Source organism: Ciona intestinalis, unplaced genomic scaffold, assembly GCF_000224145.3.
Source record: "Ciona intestinalis unplaced genomic scaffold, KH HT001059.1, whole genome shotgun sequence".
Taxonomy (NCBI): domain Eukaryota; kingdom Metazoa; phylum Chordata; class Ascidiacea; order Phlebobranchia; family Cionidae; genus Ciona; species Ciona intestinalis.
The window spans coordinates 29,292-55,174 of NW_004191380.1; the positions used below are offsets into that span (position 1 = coordinate 29,292).

The following is a 25,883-nucleotide window of genomic DNA, read 5'->3' on the forward strand; positions in this document are numbered from 1 at the left end:
TAAAGGAATGATAGTACTAATTCGTGGTATTAACCAAAAACCGTCATCTGATTTGATTTTGGAAATATTTGGCAAAATGTGCTTAAGTGTCCTATCTTCCCCCATTGTACTATATATGGTGACTTGTAAGCTGGAACGAGGAGTATGAACACTCGTGGTATAAAGACCGTCGCCGTTTTCCAGCCACGCGAGGATAAAGTAAGTTACTTTTATTCATACATTCATTTAATTGTCATACAATAATATAATAACATGAAGTAACATGTTAAAAATGTAGCAGTAGAGCTTAGAAAAAAATGTTTAAACTAGATTTTTAAAACGTAAAGCTTTATTTCGTGCTATTTACGCGTGTTCCCAATAGTAAAATCCCCCATATTAATTAAATTTAAGAATGATTTAAACTGTCATGTCTTACCCTGTGTATTTTGGAATTTATAAAATCACACCTGTTCTGCGAATCGGAAATACCTTTTTGTGTGTTTTTTTTTATATTTGTTTGAGTTGTTGTTAATTAGCAAAAATGATATAGTAGGGTGGGGGAAGATGGGACACCTTTCCGTTTTGTTTTCTCTTTCCATTTGGTAGTAAACAAAGAACATTTAATGAATTATAAAACCGTATCCTCACGACTTCCACAGACCGTTGTTAATTCATTAAAACACGATCAGGCTATATAGTATTAATTCGTAGTATCACCCAAAAACCGTCATGTATTTTGATTTGGGAAATGTTGGGCAGTATGTGCTTAAAGGGGCATACCAAAGAAAAATCAAAATTGGTGTGTTAATGGATATGCTCAAATTAGATCTAAATCTACCATCCACTTTTAAAATACGAAATAGCTTTTGAAAAAAAATAGTTTTAAAACCGTAAATTCGAAAAAGTCACTTAAATTTGATCGTCTCTAGTTTTTAAAATACTAAAGAAACTTCAAAATTTATTTCTGATTTGGTATAATGAATCCTTTAAAACTATATAAAAAAAATGTAAAACATAGACTTTATTAAGTTTTAATTTTCGATTGAACATAGCTACATAATATGCTGATTCAGCACTTTTTTATCAGTTAATGTTTAGCACGTTTTTATATTAAAATGTTGATTATGTCTAACTAGTACATACTACACCATTTTTTTTTATAAAAAGTCAGTTTTTGGTGTTTAACATTAGGTTTGAAAATATGCCGAGTCAGCATAATCTGGTAGCCTATGTACCTAGGTTCAATGAAAAATAAAACTTAATAAAGTCTATGTTTTACATATTTTGTATATTTTTGACGAAGAAGCATTCATTATACCAAATCCGAAATAAAATTTAATTTTTCTTTAGTATTTTAGAAACTAGAAACGATCAAAGCCGGGTGAATTTTTTTCTGTTGGGAAACCCCATGCATTGTCGAAACAGCCGATTTTTTTTATCCAGCGGTTTCATTTTACGCGATTTTTTCAGAAGTCATATCGTTTTGGCAAACTTTGACGGTATATACAAATTTTCCTTTTTCGTTGGTATGCTCCTTTAAGAGTCCCATCTTCCTCTAAGTATTAAAGAAGCTCAGCGGCGACCTCTACCGATAGAACTGTATCCAACTTTAGTGTTTTGTAATGTTGTGTTAAATCTGCCTGTTCCCCGTCCAACTAGAACTACATTATGGTTTCTCTTGTTTTCGTTGAGCAAAACCTGATAATCTGACATCACTTCATATTTATATTGACGTGTAAATGTATTCCTTACGAATAAACCAAGCAACACAGAATATCACCTTTCACGAAATCCAGTTGGAAGATAATTATATTAGGTTTGTGTACGATCGTTCATGTTTTCCAATTTCGTAGTGAACAAAGAATATTTACAGAATTATATAATCTTGTAATCACGACTTTATAAGATCGTTGTTCTATTGGTTGATGCACAATTAGTAGGTATGAGATAGTATGTGCCAACGGTATCCCATCTTATCCCACTTACATTCCAATTACATTGCAGACAAACAGTGCAGAGATACGATGAAATGTTTAGCGGATGAACGAGTAATCAAAAAGTCCAGCCCTCTTATTTCTGAAGAAGTCTTGTCCGATAGGAAGCCCGCTTGAGTATAGCCCGTATAGGAATTGGAAGAACGGGTAAGGATTCGACGATGTGCGCATGTGAGTTGCAGTGTGTGTCAGGTCAGTATACGTGTTGCACTGTATGTTCGCTAGAGTACAAAAAATAGAACTTTGGAAATAGACTATAAAAACAAAATCGTTAAAATTTACATAAATTCAGATGTGAGATTTGCCTGTATTTTAAAATCACAATTCAAATAATTTGTTTTGATTCAATTTCGAAGCATATAGGTGTTTATTTAAAACTGCTAACTTCTAAACTAATAAAAATCTTCTAGTATTTTAACGGTAGCCCAAACAGTGTTACGTTTTGTTTAAAGCTGAGACAGAATTTGTAAGATATGCACGACATTCGACACACGTATACTAGCTCAAATGACAAAACCCTCAGATTACTAGAGAAATAGTTTACCGTGTTCAATTAAAAATTACCAGATGCTATACAAATAGCTGGGCTGTAATTTGCATAAAGTGTGGAACTGCATGGTAGAATGTAACAAAATAGTTATAATTAAACTCAGACTTTAGTTTCATATCTGTACATCGCCCTAGCTGTTCAGGCTCCGTTGGAATTATTCCAACGAATTGTTTAGTTGCTAACTTCGTTCACCCGGGGTACGCGGTATAAGGATAACGACTTTACCTGCGTCAGTTAGGCTTTGCATTGATGCAACAGAACTGCAGGTTGGGAACAAACTTTTTACATTGCTTCTATGTTAAAAGTATATCAAAGAAATTAAGCAGCAAGTTAAATTTGGTTCACGTTTAGGCCTATACAATTTTAATAAACCACCTATGTTAGCATGTATAGTTTATTGTCAGTTTGTCAAAAGTTAAACCAAATGTCATTTTAGATTGTAATAATACCTAAACGTATTGTTCAGTTTAATTGTTCAGGGGGTTAGAAATTGTATTTATTAGTCGAAATGAATTATGAACATAATCCGAACGAAGCGCTTGATTTATCGATACGTGGACGGAACTCTTTGATACCGAGACCAAACTTTTCACTTTTGCATAACTTTAACTATCCGCAATTATTGCAACAGCCACCAGGTATGTTATGTATGAAGCGAACTGTAAACTAAAGAAATTCCGACAGTAGCCATAATGCCTGGTATAATGGCGCATATAGGGCGCATCCGCTGCGTCGGAGGTAAGTGCGGTTGTTTTCTAACGAAAGCAACGGATCAACCTTCTTGCTTATTATTTGGTATTGAAAGCCAGTACATCTGGGCTAACATAGTTTAATCTTTGGATTTTGGTTGAGCAGAGAAAGAAGAAGCGTTGAACTTGAGTATTAACCGATGTTCGAAACCTAAGAGCGGTCGACATCATTGTGGTTGGTGTGAATACTCCAGTGTTCATAAGCATTGTGTGGTACAACATGAACGCACCCACACTGGTGAGAAGCCATACCGATGTACAGTATGTGGAAGGCATTTCACACTTTCAGGAAACCTTGCCCGGCACATGCGAACCCACACCGGTGAGAAACCTTACAAATGTGATTTCTGTGACCGAAGGTTTACACAAGACAGTGACATGCGCACACATGCACGAACCCACACCGGGGAAAGACCATTCAAATGCCCGATCTGTGGCAAGAGCTTCAATCAATCTGGGCACAGAGCGGCGCATATACGTACTGTGCATGAACGTTGCCAGCCTTATCAATGCGTGGTTTGCGAAAGAAAGTTTGGTATATTATCCAACCTGCGTCAACATATGCGCACACATACGGGCGAAAGACCTTTCAACTGCTATAGCTGCGACAAAAAGTTCGCCAAAGCTGCCACACTTCGGCTGCACGAGAAAACGCACCCAGGATCCGTAAGCTGCTCCACAAATTACACAGATTCAAAGCGTTGACACACGACGCTATACACGACGCTTTCTCGTAAACTTCAGAAAAACTTAAAGTTCAATGGATTCAAGAAAAGTTAAAGTTCAATGGATTACGTAACTTTAAACTTGAATTATGTTTTCATGCATACCTTTGCGTGCGGGAAATATTATGGAAATAAAATATTACAATGGCGAAGAAAAGAGACTAGTTACACTATAAATAAAGTTTGGGGTAAGATGGGATACCGTAAGCACCTTAGGATGATCAAACAGAATGAAACCTGTCCTTTCTTACCCCACACCTCCTTTTTTCAAATTTTTGCGTAAAATAGGGTAAATATGGAACGCTTAACGATTTTGCGTGTCATCCTTGCGCAGGGGCCATGCTAATCGTCTTTTATATGCTCACTTTTTCTAGCATATGTATATTCATTTCACATTATCTGCATGGTCTTTGCGCACGTTTATTTCTTGATATAGAATATATGTTGGAACTCGGAAGCAAAGAACGACGATAACAACGGTTGTGCTGCTAATAATATACGAATTCTAACCGAGATAATTACAACGTAAAAAATAAAACTAAAGACAACATTTGATCGCTCCGTCCACCAGCAGTTTTACTTCGCTTTGCGTCGAAGAAATTAGGCTGGGAAAAAATTAAGCGAGAGAGAACCGACATAGGTTGTTTAACCTTACATCGGACGAGTTCCCCATTGCATATAGTTCATTGTGGAAATAGAATTAAATCGTTAAAAAAATAAAGTTACGTGGAATAATTGCGTGAGATAATACAATCGTTTGTTTAAATGTTCCCTTGGTACACCTTCTAAGAGTACACAGGTTTACAGACTCACTGCATGATAAAAGTGGAAATTAAAAAGTATAACACGTTCAGTTAAACACTGCTCGTTACTTACTATAGTCAGAAATAAATAAATAAAAACAACAGGAAGTGCTGGGTTGCTTCAATGGCAGAAAGACGTATGTTTATCCTACGTATGTGATTGGTTGGTCCCCGTGTGACGTCATGGCTACTTCTGGTGACGTAAGAGGTAGATGACGTCATGTTACGTCACAGCTTATGTACCGTCAATGGTTGGTTGATTGTTACGTCACAATAAGGTGACCGGGTATGCTGACACACCCTTAGTTGATGATTTGGTGGAGTGTGGGGAGGTTGGGGTGGTGGGTTTATGAGAAGGAGAGTTATTGTTGCCGTTACTATTAGTTTCAACTTCGGATTTAACTTCGTTTATATTAGACGTATTTTCATCTTTGTTTGCCAGCCCATACTGTATGGCGGCACTCCATACATTATCAAGTAAGGTTTGTGCTTCAGTCCGATAGTGGGACAGCATGTCACATGAACCTCTCACCACGCTACAGTTCCAACGAAAGTTCTCCTCAACATTCATCCGCATGCGGCGCTGTAGGTCACCACCTGTCGACGACTTTTTCTTGAGGTTCGATTTCTGTTTCTTTGATCCATTGGGAAGATCAACAGATGGATCAGATACCGAATCTCCTCTTTCTAACAACGATGGCAAATCCTGGAAAATTATAAACTTTTCATTCAAATCATTTCCGATTCAACAGGTAACTCGTAAGCGGGGACGAGGTGTATTGAATAGAATACCCAAGTTGTAACGACTGTCGTTTTCCGCCATGCGGGGATAAATAAGTTGCATGAATTCAATCATTTATTCAACTACTTTAAAACAATCGGTTGGATTATTTTCGACAAAGTCTGCACTTAGTACTCGTTTAATACGTTGTAACCAGATACTGAGAACTCTGGTTAACGACGCTGTATAGGATTTGGTCGAGACGTGGAATAGTTTCACGGAAATTCTAAGTATGAGCTTCCACTGGCATACATAAATGGCTACGTATTTTATAATAGAATAATCAACTTATAATGCGGATTCTTAGCATAACTGGCTTTTAATTAGATCATTTTAGATTTTGACCCACATTTTCAAAATATGGTTTAAATATATTTACTATTTTAAACCCGACTAGGTTATGTTGAACGAAAATAAACATACGTGTTCAATAATACGAGGTTTGCGCAATAACGGGGAAGTTGCGTTAAATGCTGCATATTTAGTCAGTGTGTGATGCAACATAGGATCATATGTGCTTGTGTATATCGAAAAATATATTATGGTTGTAGATTTATAAACCTGGTGTCAGGGCTTAATATAATGTTACCTGCTTGTTTATTTAAAAAACAACAAATAAGGTTCTTATTCATTATAAATATTGTAAAACATATTATTCCCAACCTAGAAATGCAAACATATTTTACCTCGTGTATTTTTGCCGCTTTCTTATAAACAGCTGACAAAGCCTCGGATACGATGACACCTTTGTCTATAACTGCTTGTGTGTCGGTGATTAAAGATTCGAAAGCTACAGCAGTTTTTCTCCAAGTTTCATTGGTTGCTGCAACACCACGTATATCAAGTAACAATCTTAGATTACGAACGACAATGGACACTTGTTGTGTTGTGTGGATAGATTCAGTGGATGACTGTGAGGCGTCGGATGCTTGTCGTTTAAGTCGAGCTGTTGTTGCATCGGCTGTCGCAGCTCGACGTCGCATCTCGGCTTTAGACAAAGCATCGTCGGTTCGTTCGCCGTCTGCGGCAACTGAGTGCTTCCTTTTCGGCCGATTAGTCGCCGATAAGTCGGTGTCAGATCGTAGTCGTTGCGACAAAGCTCTTATGCACTGCTTAACAGTAGCAAACGGGGCCATACCACAAGTCTCACGGAAATGTGAAAGCGACCAGCGCTGTGTGTCGACGAGGTTCATAGCGCTCCTCAGCGGGGAGAATGCAGCTTTAAATATATCATCAACCACAGGTAACCCAACCTCCTTTAACGTGGTTGCTTCCCCATCTTTCTTGGAGCGAGATTTCCTCGTTTTCTTCCCCGAGCTGCTACGTTTACCAGCCCCTCGTATATTGATGGAGTTGGTTGGAGTGCCGGTTGATCCAGTGAACGTAGATGGAACATTATCGGTGTCGGTGATCGCAACATGCACAAACAAGGTCGCATTCTCAAGAGGCTCGTCGAATATTGAACGTAGACGAAGGTGTCGATACCCGGGTAGTAAGCAATCGAACGGTATCGTATATTGACCTATATGTAAGCAATGTTGGAACATATTAGTTGTCATTACACCGAAATAGTTTTAAACACTTTATAAGTGAATTATTACAAAATTATTTTATTTTTTGTGGGTGAGGTCCTACAGCAAGGGGCCTGCGACCTGAGATTTAGGACAGAGTTTGCTTATGTCTCCACGGCACCCAGACTGATTTTTGCATGTTAAAATTAATGTGATGTGAAGTAAAGTAAACTAACCGATAAATTCGTCCCCAATAAACTCATCATCTAGTACAACAAACCGCACGAGGGCGAGAGAGGGCAAACTAAGTCGAAATTCAAATGACTCATCAAATAGTGGGGAATCCCCGCTATTATTCGGTGCTGTTCGAGTCCTTTGTTCCGAACAATCGTTGGGCAATCCGAACAATTCAATCAACACGTAGGGGTCAATAACTTGACCTTTGGCTCCTAAATAGGAATGTTATCTATGACGTAATCTATGTATAGAATCTAGTGTTATGAAATAAGGAATAGACAAAAACTTATCCGAAAAAGTGAATTAGGATCGGTATTTAAATAGGAGACTGGAGTTGCCATTTCATACAAAATATTTATTCTATAGCAAACTATTCATTGGGCTTCATATTTGTTCGTTACGTCTTTCCAAGCACTTGAACCTGACTGTTATTTGATTACTAGAATGGTTGAATATATGACATTATATTCATACCTCCACCCCGGGGTTTTGGAAAGTTTTGTCCGCTGATTATCCTTAAGTGAAGGATCTTTGGCGCCACCCCTGGTATAGTGTCACGTGGTTCGCTACCAAAGTATGCAAGCTGTGGAAAACAGAGGTGTTAATATAATTGTACCGTGCAGTGGTTATTGCTTCTGCTTATAGTCCAGAGGACACTTAGAATGGCATAAAGAAAAATGAAATTTGTGTAATAATAGAAAAGCTAATGGTAGCACATTCAATAGGTTTCTAGTTTGTAAACTACCAAATAAAATTAAAATTTTACCGTATTTGGTATAATGAATGCCTTTTTTCTTTTTCTATGGGAAATCTCATGTGTCGCAGGGCTCATTTTTTTTACTCAAACGTTTTTTGTGCGATTTTTCGGAAGCAGTACATAAGTAACAACCAAATATATAAACCAGTTCCATCCAAAACTTACTTTCTCTCTCATAATACTTGGTTTAAGCACGTAACCACATCCGCCATTCATTGCAAACCTTCCATCATTGATGTCCATCATAAGACCTGTATATATTTATGTCTTAGTTTAACTGACTTGTACAATGACACACAGTAGCAGCATTGAGCTTTGAACCTGTAACTCCAAGTGAGATGCAGTCATGCTAACAATTAGTATTGTGGTTTGTGTTAATTGTGTACCATTCATTATATTGACACAATGTAAGAAATAGGAATGTAAACAAATATAATGTTTGTTGAATAAATAAACCTGGTGTTTGGTAGTTAAGTGAAGCAATCTGGACACCACAGTTCCAAAAATCTTGCGGGTTAAAATTACTCGAATCCATCCGTACACCACTGGGGTAAACTCGTGTTAGAAATCTGTTGAATATATGTTGTTTTTTGTTTATATTTGGGTTGAATGACAGGTGATGTAATTAAATCTTAAGCATATATCTATATTGGAAATTAAAAAATAATGATGAAAGATTAGGAGTAAAAAATAGGTTTAAGCCCAGATAAAGGTGGAATATGTTAAATATATATTTTGTCCCTAAAATGGCATCATAAGTCTCTGCAAAATATTCCTTTTTTACTGTTAAATAATTTGTGTTACCAAGTAATGAAACCACATGAAGTTTCAAACCAGGCTGATATGATTTCCACACAAAATACGGTCGGTAGTTTACAAAGCTATTTCATGGGATAGTAGAGGGGGGGGTTTGTACGGTTTGATATTTCCCTGTTATTCAGTGGTATGGTGGGAATAAGAAACACACAGGATGTAAAGATGGCTGGCAGGCTTCCTGTGGTATGCAGCAACATTATTTATGCAGCAACATATACACATGCTGCATGTAGGGTAGGAATCAAAATTAACAACAAACCATACATACACCATGATATAAATCATAAACACTGTTGCGTGTCTACCGCATATTAATTATTCTGTTTATGACCAATCATTCAATCAATTAAATCAACTTAAACATTAATCATTGGTTGATTCATATCATTGTAGTTCAGCACACAAAAGCAAAATAAGTCATTATACATTGGTTGTGGAATAAGCAATGAATTTCCATTTCAATAAAGTTTACCACAAAAATTTATTTTAAGTTAAAATGTTTTTAATAGTTTCATTAAATACTGAAAAAATATGGTAATGGAAATTTAAATATATTACATATTTAATTAGTTTGTGTCATGAATATGAAAATTTAATATCACATGATAATAAACACTCATGATGAAGCAACTTACTTCTTAGTAAAGTTAACAAAATCTCCAGCTTCGTTTTCAACAAGTTTTGCTGCTTCCTGTTCATGGATGGATGATGTTGCATGGCATCTATGGTGGGGGGGATTTAAGGTTAAATGTTTATCCTCACAGGGCTACAACAGTCGTTATAACATACAAGTTACCACATATATGAATTCCTGGGTGATTGTGTCTTACCCGATTCATCAAAAACGGTAGCAACATCCCTTAAGAACCCTTAAGCTCTTGAGTTGCACACTGACCATGGGACCATTGTTTTGTGGAAGCTTTCGCCAAAAATTGTTGATTTAAACAAACAATAACCCATGGTCTCACAACTTAATAATCAAGTAAACATGAACGTTAAACACCTACTTATGAATACGTTCATGTGTCGCGAAACCACTGAACCGAACAGACGTGCATATCGATACTAGGTTGGATAAGTCGCGCACCAGCGCTCGTTTACAATCCCCCTCGCTACTTGTGTGTGATGAAGTATCAACATGGATGGGTGGGGAGGCGGGTGACTTGGGGGAACAATAAAAATGTTTAATCAAGTTTCTATATATCGCAAATATGGTCTAAAGTTTTTGTTTTAACTACAACTTAAAATAAAAATTACAACAAATTCATTTTACATAAAGATCATTAAATAAACAAATTAGTGATGTATATATTATTTAATTAGAAAACTGGAGTAACTTACTGTCCTATAAACAGGATTATATTTGTCATTAAACTACATATATACTCAGTGTTAAAAGAAACATTGGAGATGAAACAGCATTATTATGGGTGCAACTTATAAACTGGAATGAATTCTATTATTCAATTAACACAATATGTTTATTGTTAAAAGCAGTGGTTTAATCAGAAAATGATTGCCTAATATATCTCACAAACCCTCACCTGATCATCAACCTCCATTCCCTCGTCCTCATCTGTGACGTATCCAACCTCTTCATCGCACTCTAGTGGTAACTTCTTACCTCGGATGAGGATCTTACGTTGGAGAGATTCGGGGGATGGGAGTTCAGAAGATCCCTTCGCGAGGTTCTGGGAAAACATTTAAGTTATTTGTGGGTGAGATGGTAAGTAGGTCATGGGACCTAAGATTTAGGCCAGAGTTGGCTAATTATCCCAATTTCCAGTGTGTGTGCCACTACCTATTAGTGACCACTGGGTTGGAGCAATGTCTGTTAAGAGTCTTTCCCAGGGACACAACAGTGGGGGCAGTGGCGAGCTTTGAACCCATTACCCCTGGGTTTAAGACCACTTCCACAACAGACAAATGTTACATCAGTTTAGATTTCACTTGCTGGTGATTAACAAGAAGTTTGATTAAAAACTTCCCAGTAAGTTTACCTCTGTATATATTTTGTCTGCAAAAATTTGTTTAAGGTCGTTTGCCATGACGAGTTGTTGCAATTCACTGCAATGATTTTCAATACACAATATAACAGGGTAGGGGGAGTTACGGAATGCACTTTCATTGATTGCTTCGATAACTTGACGGAAGGAAATTCTGTAAGTGAGATGTTGGTTAAAGAATATTTATGTTTAGTTAAGTTACAAAACTACCATATATGTTTTAAATATTATCTTTCAGCTATCTTTGCAAGCTGTGAATACAAAGCATTTTTACAAATATCATGCCTTTGTGTAAATTATTTTAATTATTGAATACTACTGTACAAGTATATTCTCAACAAATTCGACCAATTACTGTATAGGCTTTCATTAAAATTATGTATTGTAGCATGTTTGCAAGAAACAAGATGTAAATTGTTACAAACCAGATTGAACACTTGTGTCACTAGAGAGCCATGTGTGACAGTCAATGAAAAAAACGAAGGGTTATTTGGAACAAATGCACTTATGTGTTGATATATATAATGCTTACTTGTTAGTAGGTGTATGTCCATGTGTAATAACTGGTTCACCATTATCACCGTCCCAACAATCTAATTCAACACATCTGCAACATCTGGTGTGGGGATGTATTACAATAAGCCAATGTATATGGTTTAACATAAAAACAAATCCTTTAGGTGAAAAAAATGGAAAAGAGAGCGAGTTAAAAAGCGAGGCTGCTGCATCCAACATTTTATGAATTTAACACTAAGTTGTTAAAATTTAATTGAAACAAATTACAGCAAGAGGAAAATTGTGGGTAAACAAACAATTTCTGCAATAATATGAGTAAGATATATTTTAACTTAAAATTGATAAAAATGCATCAATTTTTAATTGATTTAAGAACACATTTAGTATGAGATAAAACATTAATATTGGATGTTAATATTACCTGAGTAATGCTCGAACATAAGCACTAACACTACTCGGCCCATTAACTTGGTCCTCCATTACATATGTGTTGTGTGATGATGCAATAAAATAATGGGATAATGGAAAGTTCATATCCTGGCACACCTGTGTGGGATCATGTGTTGTAAGTGCGAGTAATCATGTAACAAATAATAAACATTTGACCGATAATATTTAAATACATTTTACACAACCTGCAGGTTTTGTTACATTTGCCTGTGAATCACATTAATATTTCATCAACATATTGATTAAGTAACGATCTTTATAAAAACATAAATTGACAACATGAGATAGGCAATTATAAAATATTGTGAAATATTCAAACTGAAATTTTAATTTCATACTAACATTTTCAATCTGATAAAGACAACCTATATTTTTTACTTATTCCTGAATTATTGCAATCAATTAAATTTTGTTTATTCTGCTAGATTGAACTGTTGTAAAAAAATTAAACCGAAACAAACCAGGAAAAAAAGAAAATGTTTTGCAATATTTTATATTTTAAACAGCCAATTAACGGCAACTTCTTCAACTCAGTGGTCCATTAGGAGTTCTTTAAATGGTCAGCCATACAAAAAAACGATCACCCACAAAGTTACATACATGGGTTAATGCCAAATTTGATATTATAATTGGATAAAATTAGTTCACGTAGACACGTAGTGTTAAAGAATAAAAAAGTATCACCTTGTTATGGGCGGGGTTAAACACACAACATCTGTCGGACATGAGGAACCTTGTGAAACCATCGATACCCATGGCTGACATTTTCTTCATAGTAAGTGAAGGTTCAAACTCATGGATGAGAGATTTGCAATATTCGCTGTCAATGTTGGTCATTCCTGGTGAGATAGAACAAGTTTAATTCACAAATAATAATCTTTCGTTTGTGTATTTTTGAAGTTACCAAGTATAAATCTAACTCGCAGAACCATAAAAAACCTAAAGAAAACTTAAAATTAGATGAACAATTAAAGTTGAAACAACAATGTTGAGATTTAGACCAGAGTTGACCATAAGGCACTCATGTAGAAATTCCAACCGTTATCCGAGAAGTGTGATTCTCGTTAATAGAAATAATAAAACGTATAATATATAAGTTACTACCTTGTTCTGACTCGAGGAACAAATGCAGATCATCCAAAGTTAATCTGTCGTCACCACTTGAATAACGAGCCAATAGAAAGTAAATCTCAGGTCTGGTAGCAACATCCTGTTAATAGGTTTCAATGAAAAGTTGAACCCATACTGGTGGTTGCTTGGTCATGAATGTTACAGAAAGAACTTTTAACCGAAACAACCTTGGAATTTCAGCATACAGTGATTCTAATATCAAGTTAGATAAACGACCAAGTCTAAAAATATTGAATTTAAAAAAAAATAATATTTTTAATATTATTTACTAATATATAGTACCGTGGGGAAAGATGGGACACCTAGATATTTCCACAATATGTGAATAAAATATAGATTTTCTGTTTAGTCTTAATATGTTTCCACATCACCTTAAATATTTCAATAAATTCATCTCGACTTAAAACAGATTTTAAAGTTCCTTTCAATTGAAGATGTTCTTGTAGTTTTTGTTTCACCTGCAGCTCACGAACTCCATCACTTAAACTCTGTCAAGAAAATAATTCATTTTTAATAATAAACAAACAAACATAAAAACTTTTCTTTCTAAATTTAATTTTCTTTTAATATTTCAGTGAATTATATCTGAAATAAATATAATGTAGATATTATAACAAATTATTCCTAATCTTGCTAAGTTGTTATACACAGATAAATTTGATATTAATTAATGGAATGTGTTCCAAATCAACCGTGCAATTATAAAAATCCTACAAATATTTAAAAACCCTGTTTACATACATGTCAACTCGTAAGCAGGTACGAGGTGTATAAAACGGAACACCCGTGTAAGCTGTGTGATAACGACTGTGCTGCCCTGCCATCTGAGGATAAATAAGTTATAACATGTACGTTGATATTTACAGTTATAAGTTTGAATGATTCTTGTTCATCGAGATATCCATCTTTATTAATATCGGCGTCATCGAACGTTGAACCCAACCATGAGTCACGATGATCCGTTCGCATTCGAAGTCCATCCATGTCCTGTCCGTTCATCAAACATCGCAAACCTTGTGAAAAAATAGGTTCAACACTCTGGGTATATACGTTGTTGCCAGGTGTATTATAAGTGGAAAACAAATGTTCTGGCATTGTTTAACTGTTATCTTAAAAAATCAACAATTCATCTCCCTTATTGCAAGCATTTCTACTGGGTAGTTACGATACCCTCCTTACCTTGCATACCCATGTTAAAGGGGCATACCAACGAAAAATGAAAATTTGTGCATGGATAAAGGTGCTTAAACGTAACCCAAAAGTACCATCAAAGTTTGCCAAAATGCTACTGCTTCTTAAAAAATTGAGTAAGAAAACCCATTAAAGTAAAAAAAAATTCGGCTGTTTTTCAATTCAAAAAATTGTAAAACATAAACTTTATTCTGTTTTAATTTTTCGATTGAACCTAGGTACATACAAGATTATGCTGACTCAGTATATTTTCAAACCTAATATTAAACTCGAAAAACTATTTTTTTTCATAAAAAATGGTACAGTAAGTACTAGTCAGACATAATAAACAATTCAGTATAAAAAGTGCTAAAAATTAACTAATAAGAAAAGTGCTGAGTCAGCATATTATGTAGCTATGCTCACTTTGAAAATTAAAACTCAATAATAAAGTCTATGTTTTACAATTGTTTTGATACATTTTTGAAGAAGAAGCATTTATTATACCGTATCAAAAATAAAATTTAAATTTTCTTTAGAATTTTGGAAAATAGAAAGATCAAAGTTGAGGGATTTTTTTTTCTAATGGGAAATCCTATGTATTGTGCCACGTCTATTTTTTTTTACTTCAGCGGTCGAACTTGCGGTTTTGAAACTCGTTTTTTCCAAAGGCTGTTTTGTATTTTAAAACTTTGATTGTAGCTTTAGATCACATTTCAGCATATTTATAATACACAAGTTTTGATTTTTTTATTAGTATGTCCCTTCGAGATTCACAATAAGATTCTCACCAGTAATCCAAACGTTTGCATCATCTGGTGAGTTAGCGATAAGATCAAGTGTTTTAACATCAGCGTACAGGATGGAGAATGAACATTCATCAGGAAAGTGAGCTGAGATATCGGAGCTAAGGAAAAGTTCCGTTGTTTTTCCAGGTCGAACTTCACGAATCGATGAAACATCAATGCGAGCTTTGCCGGAATCTTTCTTCGATGGCTCCCAACGTAAACAACTGGATATATGTTAAAAATCACTTTGATAGATCAACATGATGTACTTTGTATCAGTGGCAAACAAATTTAAATTTGTTATGGGGAATATTTATTTTTCTTCCAAACACTAACCGACCCCTTAGGTCGGCTGCTGTTTGTTTACAGCTTACACTTAAAAATTTACCAAAAAATTTTTAAACTATTTGAATACTCGCCAAATGCACAGGAAAATAGGTTTGTAGCAACTTTTATATTAAACTTCCTATAAAACAACCTGGACTTTTAAACATATTTACATTCGTAATTTTATTCACTGATTTAAAGCCACTAACAATTTACTTATGGTTGCGTCACGACAACAAACAACTCACTTTGAAACATCATCGAGCCAATATAATCGGTTGTACACTCGTGAGTTAGACCTCATTTTAACGAACTGATGACCAACTTGCATCAGGTTAACACAATCCGATGCATTCTTCACACAAGACTCACTCGGTAAACGACTGAATGAAACGGTTTTCTTGTGCATGGATGGCTTCACAGCTGGGTCCTGTTGGGGAAAAAATTGTAAATGTTTTAAACAAATTAACTTTATATATTAATTAAATATTAAGTGAAATAGTAGTAGATATGCATTATTTGTTTGTAAGCATAATATATTTCTTTATTTCATGGTAGTTTAACAAAAAAAATTCTAAAGAATTTCAGTAAAAAACACAATTTTGTTGAAATCCTGACTTGCAGCACCTGAGTGACAGAATCATCGGAAATATGACTTTCAATACGTGTCTTTAATATCGATGTTAGGGTTAATGGATTGCCCTTGGATTTTGTTCCAACACGAGCCAGTGCCCGTGACAATGATTCCCATCCTTCAATACTTGAGCTACTTGATGAGCGACTTATGCTCGATTTTAAACGCTGGAAGAATTTACGGGAAGATTTGGGCGTGGGTTTCGGGGTGCTGGTGTTGCTGTCGCTAGCTGAGAGCTTTTGCGACAACTTTCGAGTGTTGGTCATTGCATCATCATCAATCGAATGTGTGGATGCAAACAATTTCGACACACTGGTGTTGTCTGCGATGAGGTCTAATGGTAAGTTAGTTGGTGATTTGTTTGCCCCAATATCTACACGGGATGTTTCATTGAAGTAAGCATGTAATGGTTTATTAGGGGGAGGTGTGCCCACTATGTTGGTGACGACAGATTCGCAGCTTGATGTTGATTCACTATCGCCGCCACCAACGGTATCATTATCGAATGAAAACTGAGCTGGAGGAACTTTAGGTGTTTGTGGCCTTCCAGCTACTGATGTATGATCTGTCATACCCCGACTAATCCTTCTGGTTTGCATCAACATCTCATAACCTTCATCATGAACCAACGCAGCGGCAACATCGGGAATCTCAAGAATTTGATCGAGGCGGGACGACCGTTTAACCATCGGTGAGTTAATCGCTGCTCCCGCATCCAGGGTCTTCGTTACCTTCTTACGTAAAGTCACCAATGGTGATGACTCACATGATGAAGTATCATCTTCACCAACACACAGCTCATCTGTTGTTGTATTGTGTTTGTTTATCAGTTGTAGATTAGGTGGTTTGTTCTTACGATTCTTGAGGCATTGAATATCCATTCCAGGTGCACAGCATGGAATATTATTTGTTTCATCATGTTTTACTACCAGTTGAAATTGAATGTCACTCGTTGTTGGTTCATTATTATTGTCAGCACTATGTGCTTCCATTGCGGGGTAATCAATGAAAAAACCCGCAACAAAGCCTTGTTTTACTTACAAACCTCACAACTTATATTCAGCATATTTTCCAATTAAAACTAAAGGAAATTTCCAGACCTGTGGATACACAGTTTATATAGTCTGAACTTGTGCACCATACATAGACACATGGCGTTATTATATAGATTTACTTGAAAGAGTTCGTGAATTATTAATGTGTTGATCTAAAAACAGCTCAGCCACTGTTGAAAAATAAGAGTAAGGCAATCACATTTTAACTTGAATTAACTCTTTTACTTAACACAAGAACTTGTTTAAAATTATAAACTGAAATACTTTGTACACTAATTATGGTACAGTAAAATTACTTAGAAAACATTAATATTGAAATGGTTTTAAGATGTACTTGAAAGTGTTAAGTAAGATCCCTGCAACATATAGTATATGTGAACATACCATACACAACAATATACAGCAAACTAGGTAAATATGAATAATCCAAAACAGACTAAATATTACTGGTAATCCACGAGAATAAAGTCAAAACGATTGCTTCGTTTACTAAGTGTTGAATGTATGCTATGGCATGCGTATTCCTTATTTCCTACGCCGGCGCAGAGCGTAAAAATGTGACGCTCATACACGATATTTCGATCTCGTAGTTCAGTGGTTCCCAAACTGAAGTACGCGAAGGTTTCTAGGTGGTACGCGAGCACCTTATTAAGTTCTAAACCAAACGATCGCAAATGGTCTTTTGGTGATTGTCATAAGCATTATTTTAATTCACATAAATTACGCTGAGCGTGACATGTCATGCTATATTCTATATTACAGTGATTCCAACTTTTTAAATCGAGGCGTTGCTTTACGCACGTACAAAGTAGTTTTGTACCTAACTAAACTTGAAAAGGTAAATATTTAACCTGTTTTTAAGCACCTGCAGGCTAAATATTCAGTGGGACAACCGCTATTATGACGCAAATAATGAACGTGTGAATTGCTATTATGTCGTAATTATTTGCCAGGTCAAAACAATCGCTAATATGATGCAATGAATCCACGTGTGAATCCCTACTATTTCGTAATAAATATGCTGCTTGTCGAAGGAAAACCACGTATATATACAGCAGTGCTATTTCTGGAACATATTTAGGTTGTTTATTACCTTGTTTTATTGGCAAGGTATATTTATTCCTTCCCATTGTTACGTCATGAAACGTAATATTTAATAGTTATTTTGCAATAAGAAATACGTGCGTAAAATATATGAAATACCCACGCAAATCGTTTACGTACCCCTTATATTTATCTTTTTAGTTATTATTGCTTTCCCTTAAATATAATCAAGTAGGCGCCTATGGTTACCGACATAAACATTAAAAACAAAAACCGTTATACTACATTATACACCAGACATAGTTATAATATTACCTTAATACATAATATAAATAAAACATTACAAAATACATGAGCGTCTAGATCTAGAAACTATAACTGACAAACTTAACACTGCCTTAACAAAGCACTTTTCTCCTCCAGCCAGTGTCTGCCACGGAAGTTATCTTGCTATTTCCAATGGTGGGCCAAATGCAACTACATATGTGACGTGTAACAACGAAAGGGAGAAAGAGGAATGAACTCGGTCAAACTGCTCGAGTATTAATATGTTTATTGGAATGTAGCATCGCGTTGCTACTACGAGCATGGAATATAAATTAAGTAACACTGACTTAGACTTAACAATAAGTTTGATACGGAAACTTACGACTGTGTGTCGAACAGTTTCGTTTTCATACAAGACAAACAACAAACTCGAGAAATAAAAGTTAATGTGAAAAGTTAACTCTACTCGTTGGTGTTATGCAGGCGTGTTAGAACCAAAGTGCCGACAGCTTTCGATAAACAAGTAAATAAACACGACATTCATGATATAAGGTGCATGCTGTGAGAGTGAAGAGAAATTAAATAAAGTTTTCTAATTTTAGATAAAGTTTAATATTCATGGATTCTTACGCAAACTTATAAACAACTAACGCATCGGCGTGTGAAAGTTTTCGAACCAACTAAACTCCCAGCCTAACGTTTGAAGTTCTAACGCAGGTTAGTTAAATTACTTGGATTTCTATTTTATTAAACTTTTTCTGTTACAATAAGTTACATAATTTGGTTTCCTAATCTAGTCCAATATGCATGACTAAAACTATTTGTAGTTCGTGCATTACAAAAATCTAATGAAACAAATTAAGTATCACGCACAAACCGATTATAAGTCGTTTAATATATTCCGATCTGTCATCCGTATTTAATGAAATATTGTGGTTGGCACGTGATAGCAAACGTAATTACTGGCAGAAAAATATTCATAAGGAATCGACAACGTTCAAAATCGAATTGTAATATTGTGTAGATATTTTAATGGTACCAACAAACAACCGTCAAATAAATGATTTTGCTTGTTGTGGGAACATTTTCATGACTCATTGGCGTTGGTAATTGGTTCTTTGTTAATTGTGAAAAACACGGTTAGGAAAATGGGATGTTGTGTGCTAAAGTGTCCTATCTTACCCGACAATATTATTAAATTAAACGAACCGAGTGACATTAATATAGTGCGAACTTGTGAAAGTTAGAATTGCATGCGGGGGTAGGCATCTATCTGTCATGAAGAGATATTATTAATTATCGTGGGAATTGCAACATTGCTGTGTATTGGAATCATGTTGGACGAGTGGGATTCCCTTTGCATAGAGTTAAATGCATCTATTGTGGATTTTAGTGGCTCGAAAACTTTATATACGTCACACAACTCGTATGTCTGACTGAAGATCATTAAATATTTAATAAAGCATTGGCATATAGTGGGACGCACGATGTTGTACACCACAGTTTTACATATAATTTAATAAAATATATGTCAGTCACTTCTACTTAATAAAAGCAAATTAAGCAATCATAACGATATTGATATCTAACATAATAAAAGAAATTTATACCATGATATTACAGTCAAACCGACTATACTTGTACAAAGTATATTATTTAATTAGTGCCCCGAGCGTTAGCGGTCTTCAGGGAAATTTGTTGACAACGACCTTGAGTCCTTGCTACTAAAACTCCTACTATCCTACAATATAAGTATTTGTATGGACTAAGGTGTCGTATTCATCTACATACACCACCTAACACTGATCAATAACCTACTGTTTGAACAACACGATTCCTATCAACCTGAAGCAATTGTAGAAAGAAAGAAATCAATATGTGTAAATATGGTGACAAGAAGCGTGAACGTGGTTTTGTAATCCTGCAGCATGGAGGTTGCGTGAAGAACTAAATGCACCAAACACCCAATCAATAACCTGCGAATCAATCCGAAAATAGGCTGCTCTGTTTAAACTATGAGGGTACTGACTTAATTATCTCAAAGGTAAACGAACTGTGTGAATGTAAACTTATAACCAGACGTAACGAAAGTAACATTACAAAAACTTGCTGACAAATTAAAACTCGGTTTAAAACTAATTTAAATACAACCACACGCCATCCATCAAGACATATATATGTGAACCACAGTTTAAAACATTTCGTGGCTGTATGATAATGTGATACACACAATAAAACATTTTTTTTTCGCCTATTACAACTCAAGAACGGTGATTCACAGAAACGGTTGTCCAGTCGCTTCTAAACAAGGCTATTCTGTACATTGTGCTAGTTAAACTAGTATACTATATTATTACTGGTATGAACAACTATAAACTAAATATATTACAAAACTCTTGTATAAATCAAGTTTGATTTTACCTGCCTAGTTAATTCTTGCAAGCACTTTGGCGAGCGGCGGTAACATTTGGTTCGACTGCATCGAACGTTTAAAACGCCGGAAGTTAGAAGCATGCGCGCTGTGTTTGTATGAGTAGCTCGTACTGTGCGTTTGATGTGTGTGCGTATGTGCGTATGTAGGCGAGCAAGAGATATAGAATGAATATATTCAACGGAAGCAATATACAGGTAGGCGAGTACAAGCATCAAGATTGTTGGAATACTTTGATGTATGAATCTATATTATATTTAAACTAACTACCACCTCAGTGGGTTTATAACACTGCTTTTTTCATGGTATATGAAACAACCGGATGATGATAAATACTTATAAAGTTATTATTATGACTTGGACAGATGTGTTAAAATGTGTGAACTTAGGCTTTGTCAAAAATATTAAAATACTCGCTATGTTATTGTGTTTGACGTCATATTGTATTCATTCACGCTGTAAGTATAGAGGGTATAATAAAGATTGACATTAAGCTGATTTGAGTTGACTTAGTTCATTAAACCGATACGTATTCATACAGTAAGTTTTTAACACGATAAAGTGTAAAACGATTTCTAATTCCGTAAGCAATGTTTTAGGTTCCAAAAATTAGTACAATAAAATAATTCTATTTATAAATATGTAGATGATGCTGCGAATTGCTCAACCACGTTGGTAAATAAATATTTAACATTTATTCGGAACACCTAATGAGTTATATTAGCTTTCACCTAACCTCACGAAACGTACAACACACCACTAGAAATCTCCAGTATAGGCCGTGAATAATACACTTGTTCGTATAATACAATAAACAAACTTAAACATACGACTAACAAGTAACACACTATATCAGTATCTCTGCTACACTTAATAAACCTGGCATAAACGTTTATTGGATTAAATTAAATCGTTTCTCTCCTGTGTAAAATACATCATATATATACGGAACATTACTGACATCTAGCGAGCGTTTAAAACGGCGATAATAATGAGCTGCGTGTGACGTAGCACTGACATCAACGCGTTTGACTGAAAATTCACTGTATGACTTTAGCTTGCAGTCATGGGATAAGTCGTATACGGTGATTGTATGCAGTTGATAAAAGTCTATTTATCTCGTGTCTGCTAGTCGATTGGAGAGATATAACGGTCGAGTTCTTATGCAAATAAACTTGTCAAAGTAGTGCACACGCGATAACCTTCAATGGTTGTTTACCGTGTGGTGTCATATAAAGAGGAAATTATTCTTTTTAAATAATTCGAAAGTGTAAAATCTTATATTTTACAAGATTTAATGGCCAAAATACCGTCATAGTCTCGAATATATTGCTGCATGTAGTAACCTTGTGGCAGAGATGTAATATAAATAATTCAAAGTGAGTACAACAAGAATTGGTGCATGGGAATCGTGAAGTTAGTTAATTAGTGGAATTACAAGTAACTTGAAGTGGGCGGATGAATTATTCAACCAAAGTTAACCTTATTGAAGAAGATGCTTAAAATGGATCAATATTTAGCTTGGTGGAAACGAATAGAAAACTTTAGATTAAACAAATTACTGCAGATTTATTGAAATATATTCGAAACGAATTATATAAATAGATTCGAGTCTCCAACAATAACTGATAAAAGACTATAATAAGGTAAACTTTCTATGACTGAGCAAACCAGCATTTAGGAGATTTTCTGGTAACCATGTATTTATAGTTTCGACGGCAATCTCAGGTTTAAATTATCTCCAACCTGTAGTTAGGTGTAGTTACCACACCTCATTGAAGGAATGTTTGTTGCTTCACCAGCAAGGAAATAAGTGCAGTGACTCCATGTGTTAAACAAGCTGTCACAACTCAGTGAGAAATTGCTGCAATTACTGCTCTGATTTGCGGCAACCATCATAAGAATATAATATGTGTTTTATCAATATATACAACATGGAAAGCCCTGTAAATCGAGGAGCTTCCCAGCAAACAAGAACATTTTTTTTATTATATATTTTTTTATATTAGAAAGTCTTTTGTTTTATTGGACTAAAAATGTTTAAGAAGATTTAGCCTTTTCCAATTATACTGAAGTCTAAGGTTAGTTGTAACAAGTCATGTTTTAGGCAAAAATGGATATTATATTTTACTAAAGAAATTGTTTGCACCTACGAAATAAATTAAAGTATGTCTGCCCAGAACCTTGATGTTACAGATATCTAGAGTTGCTATAATATCGACTACCGGTTAATGTTGGTCAATTAAACCCAAGAGACAATCAACAAAAATCAATGTTGCATCAAATTAGCCAAGTTGCTCCCTTAAACTATTATTTGCATATAAGGGTCTTTCCCCAAAACTAAATATAAAGCCAAATTCACAAACATAAACAAATGTTCTTGACTTGCAATAGTAAGGCATGATCAGCTGATTAACAAAGAATCTTGAAGTAATACACAAAAAAATATAAAATTGTAAACAAATTAAACTGCTATGACATAAATACTACAGCTTCTGCTACACAATGGAATACAAAGTGAACCCTTTCGCATAAAAAGTTAAAATCGCATTAGGTAATCAACACAATCTGTAACATAAACTCTGTTTGGTCTCTGTGGTTAGGTTCTGTACATACAGATACTTGTGCCTTAGATGTTCAATATCACTGGCAAGAACATATGTAACCTTAAGCAAGATACAAACATTGCTCCCACCCAGTGGGTAACAAATAGGTTGTAGCACCCTGGGTGTCGGGTAATGTGGCAACTCTTGCCTACTCCCAGGTCCCACCATTTGGGACCTCAATCACAAAAAAAAATACGGTCTATGATATTAAGCTCACCTTGATAATACTTCTACGACGACCAACAGTTGTAGCATCACTTCTGTCAAGGGAAGCTAAGCCTTGCATAGATGTTGGGGAATTTGGCTTCATAAAAATAAATAGCAACTTTTAAATAAACAATACAAAAAATACAAATTTAAACATTGAAAACACAAAAAAAAATAATCTGTTCTTTTAATAATTAAATAAATAATGTACATCAAAAAATACGAATGGCAAACTTCTTTTTTTTTAAAGTTTAAATGATTCACTGTAAATATTGTGTTTTAGCATGCTTAGAATAACATTACGTGCAAAAAAAGACAAATTTGTTGTATTTTACCAACCCTACCTAAGAAAACCAACAAAGGCAACAACATAAAAAAACTACAAATAACTTCTTAAGTTTAATGACAAATGCATATTTAATAAACGTTACAAACAATAATATTTAGCAAACTTACTTCTGAGAAGAATTTGTTGTCGAAGCTGTTGTTTGAACTCCCAGGTGATGGGTCGTGCTCAGGGATCGGAGCCATTTCCGACAAACCTGTGTCCGAAGCCGCACGATCGGCACGAAACGAACCCGGGGTGAGACCGGCTTGTCTATACAACAATACATATCGGTCATTTGCTTTAAGTTGGTCAAATAAATTATTTATTACAAAACTATGTAATAGGTATAGGACTATAGGTCATACGTGTCATGTATTTTTAGTAAAATCAAGGGTGATATTTCTAAAATCCGGATACGCACATATTTGCCAAACATAGGAAACCTCATTGATTAATGTGGTGAATGCAATATACTTTGGTTCTGCTTGTTTGTATAAAGATAAAAGCTGGTTTACTGTTTAAAACTATGGTGCTAAAAGACATGATGTCACCTGGAGAAAGAGAATAAAGTGTATTTTTTCACACATGTGTTAAAAGTGCTTCTACCTCTAAACACTAACAGTAACAGACTAACAGTAAATACCTTTGAGTTTTCATCTTGTCCATACTCAGTAGTTTAAGATGTTGACAGCTCTCCACGTTTGAGTGGCAGCAACTTTGGTCTTAGTAAATACTTCGTGAGTGGTTTGGCAGAAAGTTTGTCGGGAAGTCAATTTGATGAATGGTTATTACTGTGGCGTACATTTCGTATTCATTTTACCAAGTTATAATTGCATTTATATCGTCAGCCTTATATCAGTGACTATTCCAAACCTTAGTTTTAAACATTTTGTTAAGTTACAAAGAAACTATTATAAAATAACCTACTAAATATCAATGTTAAAAATCTAACATAGCCTGACACAGACCTTCATATAATCGTAATGTTCCAACACTGGGCCAATAATGTAACAACAAAGAGACTGGTGTGGATGGTAAGCAAAAATGATGAAAGTTAATATGTACTCAAGTCTGCTCTCTTTATCTGTAAACTAACCATAGTGATATATGCAGAGCAACACAAATATTGTGGAACAGTGCTCCCACGTTTACTTTCAAGATAGTCACACAATATGAACAATATACGCTGCGACAGGATGCACGTTGTGAACCACAGATTATAAATTACTCTCTCACAAAAAGCAAACAATTATTCTTTCACAGAAAACAAGTCTGACGGTCATCATAGTCATATACTATTTGAACATGAGTTTTTGTAAACCAATTCCACATTTTATTTGTTGCACAATGGCCTGCAAGCTACAATAGTAATCAATTAACAAATGCCTATGTATATCAGCTTAAATATATACAACAACAAATCTCTTACTATTTTGTAAACAAAAAAAATAATGTAACTATGTCAGTGTAAATAAAATTTTGTAAGTAATGAAAAGAATTTAAGGAAGAGAAACAGCCTTGCTAAACCAAATATTTAAATAAATAATAATATTGTTTTACCAGACATGTACAGTATGTATGCTCCCGGCGTCATGTTCTTGAATAGATGATTAAAATAACATGTAAGTGTGGAAGTGTGGCTTACGAACTTGGATGGTGTTAATTAAACCCAAGGCGACAACATTGATGAAACATACTATAACTTCAAACTTCATTTGGCTAGCTCATTATTATTAACATAGCGTTCCAAGAATGGCGCATCCAAGTAAAACTAGACAATTGGTAACGTTGTTATGTATACTGTATATTAGAATATTCATTCTTTGTTGATGTTTAACATAATTATACAAGTATCCTTAGCTGAGTCAAGCAATAATACTTTTTATGCATAACATACTTTCCTTATATTACAGTTACAACTGACAAGCAGCATTAATTAGCATTTCATTTAATTAAACACAGAAAATAACACATGATACCTTGCTTGGCTTTGTTTTTACCCTTAAAAATCTATTTATAAC

At 34.9% G+C, this 25,883-nt stretch overlaps 2 protein-coding genes and 1 non-coding gene across 5 annotated transcripts; 1 reads left to right on the forward strand and 2 right to left on the reverse strand.

Annotated features, from left to right (window-relative positions):
* The first annotated feature begins 41 nt into the window (after positions 1-41).
* zf(c2h2)-169 (zinc finger (C2H2)-169) lies at positions 42-4,817 on the forward strand. Of its 2 annotated transcripts, XM_026839845.1 has the most exons (3): positions 42-198; positions 1,984-2,165; positions 3,379-4,817. In XM_026839845.1, the coding sequence occupies exons 2-3, from the start codon at positions 2,135-2,137 to the stop codon at positions 3,975-3,977; spliced, it is 630 nt and encodes a 209-aa protein (XP_026695646.1). In that variant the 5' UTR covers positions 42-198; positions 1,984-2,134; the 3' UTR covers positions 3,978-4,817. The 2 variants fall into 2 exon arrangements, with proteins under 2 accessions (XP_026695646.1, XP_002121120.2); XM_002121084.5 differs by lacking the exon at positions 42-198 and having other exon boundaries at positions 2,137-3,161.
* LOC113475582 lies at positions 4,287-4,391 on the reverse strand. Its single transcript, XR_003397328.1, has one exon. It is a non-coding gene; the product is annotated as a U6 spliceosomal RNA (small nuclear RNA).
* LOC100177777 (inactive phospholipase C-like protein 1) lies at positions 4,398-24,733 on the reverse strand. 2 transcript variants are annotated; one of them, XM_002127424.5, is made up of 21 exons: positions 24,506-24,733; positions 23,991-24,132; positions 23,545-23,631; positions 15,539-15,720; positions 14,967-15,187; positions 13,870-14,018; positions 13,377-13,493; positions 12,979-13,084; positions 12,559-12,713; positions 11,846-11,970; positions 11,441-11,524; positions 10,903-11,062; positions 10,447-10,593; positions 9,910-10,064; positions 9,538-9,624; positions 8,543-8,655; positions 8,252-8,337; positions 7,804-7,912; positions 7,329-7,541; positions 6,268-7,103; positions 4,398-5,506 (listed from the first exon to the last, which is right to left on the reverse strand). In XM_002127424.5, the coding sequence occupies exons 1-21, from the start codon at positions 24,526-24,528 to the stop codon at positions 5,069-5,071; spliced, it is 3,735 nt and encodes a 1,244-aa protein (XP_002127460.1). In that variant the 5' UTR covers positions 24,529-24,733; the 3' UTR covers positions 4,398-5,068. The 2 variants fall into 2 exon arrangements, with proteins under 2 accessions (XP_002127460.1, XP_018672435.1); XM_018816890.2 differs by lacking the exons at positions 23,545-23,631; positions 23,991-24,132; positions 24,506-24,733 and adding an exon at positions 15,918-17,085.
* Between the last annotated feature and the right edge of the window lie 1,150 nt (positions 24,734-25,883).

Excerpts from the sequence above, each read along its gene's own strand:
- LOC100177777 (XM_018816890.2), bottom strand. The coding sequence starts at position 16,916 with ATGGAAGCACATAGTGCTGACAATAATAATGAACCAACAACGAGTGAC. Across the intron at positions 10,594-10,902 it reads CAGACAAAATATATACAGAG|AACCTCGCGAAGGGATCTTC; the intron begins GTAAACTTACTG and ends ATGTTTTCCCAG. Across the intron at positions 10,065-10,446 it reads GAATGGAGGTTGATGATCAG|TCACCCGCCTCCCCACCCAT; the intron begins GTGAGGGTTTGT and ends TGTTCCCCCAAG.